This window comes from Akebia trifoliata, chromosome 4, assembly GCF_017979445.1.
Source record: "Akebia trifoliata isolate Shusen 1 chromosome 4, ASM1797944v1, whole genome shotgun sequence".
In the NCBI taxonomy this organism is placed as follows: Eukaryota; Viridiplantae; Streptophyta; class Magnoliopsida; order Ranunculales; family Lardizabalaceae; genus Akebia; species Akebia trifoliata.
Genome location: NC_141378.1, coordinates 23,283,267 through 23,295,073, shown reverse-complemented (window position 1 = coordinate 23,295,073; position 11,807 = coordinate 23,283,267). Strand labels below are relative to the sequence as shown.

Below are 11,807 nucleotides of genomic sequence, written 5' to 3'. Positions count from 1 at the left end.
TAGGTATGTCATCTATCATCCCCCAGGCAATCATCAAATACCCTCATCTTTAACTCTAGTTGTAACTAGGGCTAGCAATGATTTGAAGTATACCTTATGTCCAAATTGATCTTATCCAAAAAATATTAAAATTCAGATTTTCAGATCGGATTCGAATGTACCCCAATCTGATCTGAACATATTTCAATAATTTTTTTATTCTTAATTTATTATAAATATATATAGATAAAACATTATTAGTTTTTATTTTTTATCATTATTTTGTTTTATTTTCCTCTATATTTATAGCAGGAAAGTAGATTTTCTAAAATTTTATATGATTTTATATTTTTAAAATTTTTGAACATTGATAATTTGAAAATACGGCATGTGTTCGGATCGATTTCGGATAAAGGATGAAACGAAATGGATCAAATTTGCTTCACAGATTCATTAATCCGTTTAGATCGGATTAGATACATCTTCAAAAAAAATTTGGATTGGTATTGGAGTGGCACTGATCCGGTACTAAGGAGCTAGTGGGAGCAATAGCCCCCACAAAACTTTGAGACACCCCTATATTTTCAACTAATTACATGCTCCATTTATCCCCACTCCCTCACCTCTCTCCTCATGTGCCCCTACACCCTCACCTCTCTCCAATTTTTGCCCCCACAGAACTTTGAGATGACACCCCTATATTTTTAACAAATTAAATGCCCCATTTGCTCACACCCTCACCTCCCTCCAATTTTTGGCCCCACAAAACTTTGAGACACCCCTGTATTTTCAACTAGTCATACGCCCCATTTGTCTCCAGTCCCTCACCTCTCAATATTTTGTTGATGACATTGCCTTTTGATCGGGACTTCTAAAATATTAATTGGAGTTGACCTAAATGTCATTTTCTTCAACTTCTAACTAAAAACCTCTTTATTTCTCCCTAATCCATTCATCTTCATTACAACTAACCACAGTTTGCCCCCACTACAGGAAAAGCCTGGCTCCGCCCTTGTTGCTACTGAACTGATCCGTTGCTAGACCTATGCCTTTGTGTCTACTACCAATCATCTTTAACCTTAGAACTCTATCTCCTTCAACCTTTCAAACTTTAAGAATAAGACAAGAGATTCGGAAAAGTAGAAAGTTGGATTTTTTGGAGTGCAATTTTGGAGACCTTGGGAGACCCCACGTTCTCATTGTGCATGTTTATTGAAAAGCAAACCAACGTGATCTAAAACTTAATCACCGAATAATTTTCATCTCATCTGTTTGATGGCAGCAGCACGAATAGCTACAGCCTTTGATTCAGTTGACAGTGAAGATGGTGGATGGAGAGGACGCCTTTGTAATCTTCCTTCTACAACCCTACAAAGTACTACAAAAAGCCTTTTGGTCTCCAACTTTAGCTAGATAGTGTTAAAAGATAAACGATATGGGTGTTTGGAGCTGGTTTGGGTGAGGAAACTCGACCGGGTTCGGTTCATCCTCTACCACTGAAGAAGTCACTGATGGGATCGACGCAAACGGGCTTACTGCCATTGTCACAGGTTCACTCTTCCTTCCATTGCTCATTATTCTATATATGTTTTCTCTCATTCTCACTTTCATTTTATTTCAACTAGTGTTTTTTTTATTGAGAGCCTCAACCATGGTTTAGGCTTTAGAAGAAGTCCAAAATTTAGTATAATATATTATATTAACCAACAAAATATTCCAAATGATCGATCTGTTCATTATGTAAAAAATAGGGGGTCGAATTCGTTTAAAAACTATGTGAAAAAATGGTTAAATTAGATGGACGGCTAAATTCGAGAGACCTTGGAGTCCAATTTACTCACTGTTGAGAATATGTTTTTCCTCCACTCACCCCGGTCAAGTCCCATTAACAGTTAAATTATCTTTTATTTTTTATTTTTTAAACTATAAGATAATATTAAATATGTAGAATTTATACTGTTATATCCCGAGGGATGAGGATAATAGTTTGTTTTGTTTTGTTATGTCTTTTTTGTTTTGTTTTGTTTTTTTTACACCATCCACTCATTTCTTCTTCTTCGTGTCCAAAACATGCGAAGGGGAGAGAACTGTGTGTATGTGTTTGTATTTGTACGAGGGAGAATCTTTGAAGAAAATGAAAAGGAGTATTATGGATTTTAAGGGAGAGAGAGTGAGAGAGAGAGAGAGAGAGAGAATGATTGTGTCTGGTGTTCTTCAAGGAGGATCGATTTCAAATTATTGATAAAGAAATGATTTTTCATTTCTTCTCACTTAAGATTTTAAAATCTCTCTCTTTTCTATGTAATTCTTGAAGAAAAGTTATTTTTTCTAATATGTATTTTTTTTCTAAAAGAAAATACAAGGTAATTATGAAGAGATATAGATATTTAAGGTTCGTTCATATTTATTCTTATTTGATCTGTTTTGTTTAAGTCAAGGAGGCACATCATGTGGTCCTTTAATTTAAATCTTTCTGTCAGAAGATATTTGAGTAGATCTTATCTTTTATTTTGCAGGGGTGACCCTACTATTTCGTAGGGGGTATTACTGAAATTCCCTATAATCTAACCACAACAAATAAGCATGATTGGTGATCTATGCCACTTTGATTTGATTATTTCTCATTAGAATCATGATAATCGGACTACGTTCCTAGACTTAGGGCTATCAATGGTGAAAGTCAGAACTGAAATATGATATAACTTTGGGTCTAAATTGATGATTTAGATTTTGATAAGGGATCCAATCCACTATGTCTCGATTTGATAAGGATCTGATCCGATAAATGTTAGAAATTACATAGATTATTTTATATATTTATTTAAAAAGATGAAGTTTATTTAGATTTTTTGGACATCAAATTGGATTTGGTCCTATCCAAAGTCGATTCCATTATTATCAGATTGGGTTTGGATCTTAATATAATATTGAGATCCAATAATTTATTATAGTATCGGATCAGTTATGAATCCAATCCAATCCTCTTATCAAATTGGTACCAAATCAACCCCGATCCATTGACAACCTTACCTAGACTCTGAAAAGTCATTTTGCTAATTTTCACTATTCAATTCCAATTTACATGACTTTTTAAATTCTTCTATTTAAATAGATACACAACAAATCGTCCGGTCTGGTCCAATCCTAGCATCGAAAAACACATGCACGGGTCCTGCCCAGAAGTACTTATAATAAATTATATAATTTTTTTAGTGAAAACGTTAGAGTCGTAGCTTTAAGAGGGGCAAAAGTCATTATCCCTTGTAGAAATTTGGAGAGTGGTTTGAGGACTAAAGAAAGAATTCTAAAAGAGAACCCCAGAGCTAAGCTTGAAGTGATGGAATTGGACCTCAGCTCCATCAACTCTGTCACTTCTTTTGCTCAATCGTTCAATTCATCCAACCAACCCTTGAATATACTCATGTACATAAACTCACTTAACTAATTGGTAAAAATTACTTAAGAAACCCTGATGATGATGATGGAGAGATTTCTTTAAGATCATTAAGATCAAACCTTTGATTCATTGATATTTGAACATGAATTATTGAAAAATCAACAATTCAAATTGTCAAGATCGACTATTTCAATGGCTCATCTTTGACAATTTGAATTTAGGTTATTAATAAGACACCCCACAACTCAGGGTACATGGTAAGCGCTATTAAGTAATTTTCCCTAACTAATTTGTATGTTTGTATTTTCTTCTTCCATGCTAACTTGTTCTTTGTTTGGATAGTAACAATGCATGAGTTATGGCTAGCTCATTCCAACTATCCGTGGATGGAATAGAGTTGCAGTTTGCTACCAATCACCTAGGTAATTCAAATTATGAGTGGTTTCCTTCATAGTCACAAAGTTCGGATTGGGTAATTATTTAGTGAGGATTCAATTCCCATTAATTCAGATAAATTCGGTAAAATTTCATAAAAATTCGATAAAATTTTGGAGATTATACAAAAATAAATTTTAATTTGATTTCTTAACTAAACCTATCATCTTTTACCTCTCTAAATCCTATCTTTTTCTTGATGAATGTTGAAAAAACCAAAATTTTGGAGGTGAAGGGTAAAAATGTTACCATATTCCATGATTAATTTTCAATTCATCGAATTAATCCGATAACATCTATTTCAGAGAATTTTACAAATTTTTTGAAAAATTAAATGAATTTTGTAATCGTTAGCATTTTTGTTTTTAGTTAGCCGAGTGGTTTTGTTAACATGTGTCCAAGGGCACATATTAAGACGCACAAAATACACCCGTTCAAAATTTATTTTACTACCTAAAACGCCCTTACTTTTTTTTGGGAGTCTTGTACACGTTAAAGTGCAATAAATATACTTCAAAAATTGAATTTTGTATTGAAAATGCCCTTAAAAAATTACTTTTTACATAAATGTCCTCACATTCCAATTTCCAAAGGGTATTTACTGCACTTTAACGTTTTCCCTAAGGGACAGGACAACAAAATCCATTTTTTTACCTACCAAAAACACCCTCAGATGCTTATTTACGAGGTATTTTAAATAATCTGACTAGCCTTAGTAAATTAGTAAAGATTTCACCCTTACTAAGGGCACTTGGCTCACCTTTTGGCATCCTAAAATATGATTTCATGCTTAAGGTTGTAGGGGAAAAAATTCTATGAACTTTAAAATAAAAAAAAAAACTTTCTAAACAAAAATTTATTTTCACAATTGAATTTTAGTTTTTAAATTTAGGAGTTCCAAGAAAGTTCAATATTTGTCCATTTTCAAAATCTTAATGAAAGTGCCCTCGATCCACGAGGTGCGGATCTGCTTTTTTGATTTTTGGAAGTTGCCACCTAGTTTTACGGGTCCAGGAATAAACAGATAAATAACACTAATTTACGAAAAAGAAACTACAGGTCCAAGGATCACGTTATGAGATTGGAAGGTATTAGATACCAATCCTGTCCGGCAAATGCCGATCTCTACTTTTTCCAAAATTACATTGCTAACAAAATGACCAAAATAATAAAATAAAATAAAATAAAAACTAGTTCAAACCTGATGATTGCGACGATTGATTCCCTTAGAATTGACAAAGTGCGTTCCTCGTATGATTTTTCCTACTTATGTTTCCGTCACTAGATCTGCTTCCAATCTTTGAGAGGACGCATTCTTGTCCTACATCTGAATATTTTTTGAATATTCTGAGTGTTTTGAAGCTTTCTGAACATTTTTTTGAGGATTTCTAGGTGTTTTTTAAGTAAAAAATGGGGTTTAAGTGTTAGGTAAGTAGTTGGGAGTTCAAATTTAAGATTTTGGGAAGGTTGGGGAGAATTCTTGATTTCTCTTTCCTATGAGTTTTCTTGACCTGCAAGATTAAGTTGTGGAGACTCATTTTTATAGAGTTTTTTTTGAAGTCTTTCAGTTTAACTAGGTCTCTTTAAGATAAAGTTAATTAGTGTGTAATTAGGATTTTAAATTAGGATTTAGAATTAGGGTTTCAATTCTTACGTAAACTAAAAGAATATTTTTAATTTTTTTTTGAGAACCCCTTTTATTATATTTTTAATTCTTTGGGACCTCAAATGGATGGGCCTTTTAATATATATTAGGTTGAATCTACTTGAATAAGTGGGCCTCCACTTAAAATTTTGCTCATAGACTTAATTAATTGATTTTATTTGTTTAAAATTTTAATTTTAATTTATTAAGGTTTCACTTTACATTCATTAATATTTTAAATATTAATTTCAAAATTTTAAATTTTTAGGGTTGGAAAATTACGATTTGCCCTTAAAGAGGACTTTTGAGTTGAAAAATCATTTTTTGATGTTTTGAAATCAGTTTTTCGTAAGGAATTCAATAGGAGTATTAATTTGTATCATTTATGAGTTTTTTTGCATGAAATGGTTATGGATCCTATGAGGGGTATTTTTGTAATTTTATCGAATTTGGTGAAAATTGACGAAATAGTTTATTTGATTTTAATTTACTATTTTATATGTTCGCAATGATTTTTCTAAGCGTAACGTAAGCTCTAGGGATGTTTTGATGTTAAGGTTATTTTGGTAATTTGATCATTTTTTAGTGATTTTTCACATAAAGTTTCTTTTTATCTCACAATGATGATTTCTACGTTTTTTAGATCATATTTTCCCAACGTAACGTGGTTTCTAAAATTTTGTTTGCTTGAAATACCTCATCCGAATTTCTAAAACATATCTAGTAACAAAATAAAGCATTGGAATATTCATCTCTCATTGGGAACAGTCACAATCGAGTTGACGAGTTAATTAATCAGATGAGTACGAAAATGATGTATTTACACTTAAGTCCATTTTTTTTTCTTGAATTTATTTTTATCACCTTTTTAATGAAATTTAGAGGGTTGTGGTGTTGGATTTCCAATGTGGTAATCCAGTTTAGCAAAAAAAAACCCTTAGTAAGTAAGACTTCAAATCTTACAAAGCTAGTAATGAAAGTGTTTTTCTCTTTTAAATACCTCTTAACATGTGCCTAAGGCACATGTCAAAGTGTAATAAATACAATTTGGGAATAAGCATATGGGGTATTTTGGTAAAAAAAGACTTTTTTAATGTCATTTTCATTACAAAATTCAATTTCTCAGGCATACTTTTTAAAGAGTAATGATCACATGGGACAAGTTTGTCGAGAAATGAGAGAAGGGTGGGTATTGCGGTATTGTTAGCAAAATTCATTTTTAATTAAAATTAAAAAGTGGCATGTGCAAATGCACATGTATCAAAAGGACTTATTCATAATTTTAAACATTAATTAAAGTTTTTTTTGTTTTTTTTTTTTTTTCTGAAGATTGTAGAGTGAAACTAAAGTACTAAACAAAAGTACTCGTGAGTTGCAATTTTCTAGGTTTTTGGCCAAAATGACCTTTGATTATATTAAGTTTAAATGTGAAGATGGTGAATTCAAGTTTTTGTGTCCAACCACTTCTACTCCTTCTCTCATTATAATATAGAGATTTTAAAATACAAAAGTACCCTTGCAATTTTTATTTTATTTTTTTTGTGACGGGTTTTAGAACCGTAAACTCAATTAGCATGGGCTAGGCAACTGGCCTCTTAGAATATCATATCTCACCCAAATCCCCTAAGTACATAGATTAGTAAATACCCTTGCATATTACCTTTACATATAGGATTCTTGTTAATCTATTTTAATTAGAGTCAGGATATGGTGATTCATAAAAAAAAAAAGAAATTCCAATTGTTCAAATAAGAAATCCAATGATCAAAATCCAAATAACACATAACCTCAGGCATTGCACATGCCCCGGGAGTGAGGACTGGTTCTTCGACAAGACCATGGGCTATTAAAAAAAAACAATATAAACTTGAGAACTCCATAATTGAATTTCTTACTTTTACAATTGACCTCATCTGTTTTTTGATCAAATCAATCAGGTCAATAACAAATGTCAAACTTGTAAGATTCGTCGAAGCTTCTTATGTTTTATTATATTTTGATTCACATTTACAAAATTGTTTTAATTTTTTAGTTATTTGATATTAAATTCAATTGACTAAAACTTCATATATTTAAGTAAAATATATGATATAATTTACTTAATTTCTCACATTTTATTGGACTGTGACATTGCTATCAAAATCCAAATCCTCAATCAGGATTGAAATTTTTGGATCGGATCAAAATTTTTTATGCTGATCTGATCCATTGACAGTCCTATCATGACAAAAATAATATTTCTCATTTTTCTATATTGCATGATGGAGGGCATTTCTTACTAACAAATTTATTATTAGACAAGCTTAAAACCACAGCTAAAGAAACTGGGATAGAGGGTAGAATAGTCAATGTCTCCTCTCTTGCTCATGTGGCGTCTGTGAGATCATGGATGAGTCTTGAGGAACTAAACGACCCAACTAGGTAAAGCTCTTACACACATTTTTTATTTAAATACTACAAACTGTTTTTTAGAGCTTCTATTGCCACACAAACTTTTACTAAGAACATCTCACATACGTTATATTTTTATAAAATCATATCGGATTGGATAGGACCAATTCTGAAAATTTGACTATGACAATACATATCATATTGGATTAGGTCTGGATTTAAAATTGAATCAAAAATAACATATCTGGTGGTTGAAAATAGTTTGATCATGTTTACTTTTTTGGGCCCCTTCAACGTTGGGTTCTGATCCACTGTAGACTGATGTCAAGATATTGTAATCAAAGACACATTTTCTTTCTTAATTATGGCTTTTTTATCCTTTTATTTATTCTAATTTTCTTTTGGGGTGTAGGTACAATGGTTATGATGCTTATAATCGATCTAAGCTTGCAAACTTACTACGTGCTAATGAGCTATCCAGGCAGTTACAGGTAACTCTACCTAAGATCACTGTCACAAAATTGAGAATAAATGTCCTGAGTCCTCACCTATGTTATTGGATTCGTGCCTGCGAACACATGTCTCTATGTTGTAAGTGAGTCCCACTAGTGTTACTAACTTAGTAAGATTTCAACTCTTACTAAGGTTCGTTGAACTCACCTTGTGGCATCCAAAAACATGATTTGATGACACAAGTTTGTAGAGGATAAAGTTCTATGGACTTGAAAAACAAGATTAAAAATGTTATTTTTCACCATTGACTTTTAATTTTAAATTTTAGGAGTTCCGTAGCCATCCTTTTTCAAAACCTTGGATCAAGTTCAAAAAAAGAAAAAAAAAATTTGAACCTTTTTTTTTCCTCTTTTGATATGAGTTTTTCCATGAAATCTAAACGACTACGGTGTTGGATTGTCAATGTGGTTATCCATTTGAGCTCAAGGAACCTTAGTAAAAGTTAAAATCTTATTAAATTAGTAAGGAAATTATTTTTTTTATAGGAAGACAATTGTTAAAACTTTGAACTAGAATAGAAAAAATTCAGAAAAAAAAAATAAAATAAAAATCTTCTTTCATGATTGATCTAAGGTGTTTAAAGTTGATGGCTACTTCTTATAATTTTTTCCTCCAAAACTTTATGACACTTGATCATGTTTTTGGATGCCACAAAATGATGCGGTGAAGAAACTTTTTATAATGAAATTACTAAAGAAAGTATTTTTTTCTAAAATTTTAATGAGCAATTTACCAAACATGCATCACTTTAATTTTTTAATCTGAATTTTACCATAGAATTAGGAGCATTGGAAATTTCATTGTAACATCACTGTCACAAAATTTAGTAATTTAATTTTTGTTAATTAGGAAATTTCATAAAATAAGGGATCAGTCAAGTAAATCAAAGAATCAATGGACTAATCAACAATTTTCTGAAAAACAAAAATTACCAACCTTTAACCTTCAATCATAGGATTCTATCTAGTTCAACTTTCCAATCTCATGAATAAATTAAGAGTTTTTAGGGAGATTGAAGATGTATTGTGTAAATGTCTTGTATTTTGTTAGGGTACAGGGGGCATAGGGTCTTGTTGACCTATCAGTGGTTGAGAGTGTAGGGGAAGCACACCTCTGTCCAGAGACTTGGGGGTGGAGCCCCAAACCAATTATTTTGAGAATTTTGAAAAAAAGGTAATTATTTTAAATTTTCTTAATGTTTCTACTTTGGGGTAGATATACACGTTTTCTCTATTACTGTTTTTGTTAGAGATCTCTAGGATTGTAAAACTCAAAGAAAATAGTGTGATTGGATTTTTTTTTTATTTGATCTGTGGACTTAGGCATTCTGTTGAACCACGTATATCCTTGTGTTTTGTGTGCGATTTTCTGTTCTTTTTGCTATTTTGTTTTTCATAAAATGATTCTTTTTGGTTAAGAAACCCTGAAAAGAGTTATTTGTATAATCAATGAAATAATTTCAATTGTATTTTTTTTTTAAACTTTCTTAGACTTATCCAAATTAAATTGAAATGACCCCCACCAAATAATTGCCTAATCAAACTTTGTTTAATTACTAAGCTGAAGATGATATTTCAAGCAACTTAAACTTTGTTTAATTACGAACCATATATTTCATTGAACTTGACTTTAGTTGAACTATCTGAAATCGCCACTGGATGGTATCGTCTCTCCAAGCGTGTAGATTATATATGTCCTGACCCCTATTGACCCAGCAATTAATGGCCTTATTCATGCAATACATACACATCAAACTGGCCATGACATTAAGGCTTGACTTAGGCCCATTATGGGTCCAGAACTTTCACACAAAGAAAGCACAAACCACATTGAGATCGAAAGCAACAACAGACCGTATACAAACACATATTTTGTCCAATCCCATGAAGAGCACTAATGAAAGAGCATTTGAGTAAGAGTTTATAAATAAACGAAAAAAGAAAGAAAGAAAGATAGAAAGAAATGTGGTCCAAGGGCCAGACTATTAGGCCTTTAGTCTCATCATCTTTGCATCCTATAAGAACCAAATGGATAGAGAGTTATGGGCCGAAGTATCCCTTTCTCTTTACATATGAGACAAGTTGATTGGTTGCTGGACACTTTTTTGTACAAAGTAATTAGTCTAAGATAATCCTAACAAGTATTTATCAAACAAATTGAATCAGGAAGAAGGAGCTAATGTGACATCAAACTCTCTTCATCCAGGAGTTATAATTACTGATTTAATCCGTCATTCATCAAATTTAAAAGGTGAGTATGATAGAGCTTTAATTATTATTAATAAAAAAATGACCTCTAAATTTTATTAGTTATATCTTTTCTTTATTTATTTATTTATTTTTTTGTTTTCAGCATTTATTTGGGCTTCTCCGTTAATGAAGTCTTTTCTGAAAAGCATTGCCCAGGTTTGAAAACGCTTAATTTTTCACATTCATCTTCTTCTTTTTTATAATTTCCTAAAAATGATTTTCTAGAGAAAATATGAAAACTATAAGGGTATCACAAATATTCATCATAATGTGGGGAACCGAAAGATAAATGCTTAGCACCACTGTTCCTGACAGGAGCGTGGCACTAACTCTTCCCTCATTTAAGGTGAGTGGCTCTCCCTTGTGAATTTAAGGGAGATATCTCCTTGTATTTTCAAATCATTGACATGACGCTTGGACCCTGGTCTTTTCATACAGGCTAATGGTAAATGATATAAAAATCCTTTTTTTTTCTTCTTCCCCTATTTTTTTCAAACATGGACGTACCCCTTAACCTTGGTCTTATCTTATAGACTAATACAAAATGATCTAAAACAACCCTTGACTTTTCTTTCCAGTATCAATCATCTTCAACTTTTTTGATGATGGTGACATGACGATCATGGTTTCATTGCATAGATTTTAAAATCATCGATTTGAAAATGACTTGATAGGATTGGATTTTGTGGTGATTTAGCCCTAAAGAAATTTGAGTGAAATCATGGAATTAATTGACTTCAACTTGGAATATATCGAGTCAATTGTTAGCTAGGTAAAATCAACTCAAAAACTAAACTTGAGTTAAGTCAGTTAGAAACTTGAATGAGTTATTCAGCAATATATAATATTTTTGTGGAGAAATATTTCATTTATTTAGAATATTAAAAATTATATTTTAAATAATATAAATTTAATACTTTTTATTTGACCCATTCAAGTCGACATGACTCGATAGACATCCAAGTGAAGTAGAGATTTTGAGTTTTAGGGTTTTTAGTGATTCAAGCTCCTAACTTTGACAAGTTGAAATTTCAGATCTCATCTCTTATGACTTGGCATTTTACCCTTATACTTTTACTAAAACACCTAAATATCCCTCAACCTCTCTAGGTTTGTCATGGGAGTTGTTACCTAGACTTGAAATCTAGTATGTAGTAGATGGTATAGATAGTTTTACACAAAACTTCTCATTGAAGCT

The 11,807-nt window shown here is 31.6% G+C and overlaps 1 protein-coding gene across 1 annotated transcript; it reads left to right on the top strand.

The window, feature by feature from the left end:
* Positions 1–2,514: 2,514 nt before the first annotated feature.
* On the top strand, positions 2,515–9,534 carry LOC147404530 (short-chain dehydrogenase TIC 32 A, chloroplastic-like). The gene is made up of 5 exons (XM_086440538.1): positions 2,515–3,402; positions 3,719–3,798; positions 7,724–7,877; positions 8,260–8,338; positions 9,411–9,534. The coding sequence occupies exons 2-5, from the start codon at positions 3,735–3,737 to the stop codon at positions 9,435–9,437; spliced, it is 324 nt and encodes a 107-aa protein (XP_086296664.1). The 5' UTR covers positions 2,515–3,402; positions 3,719–3,734; the 3' UTR covers positions 9,438–9,534.
* Positions 9,535–11,807: the final 2,273 nt, after the last annotated feature.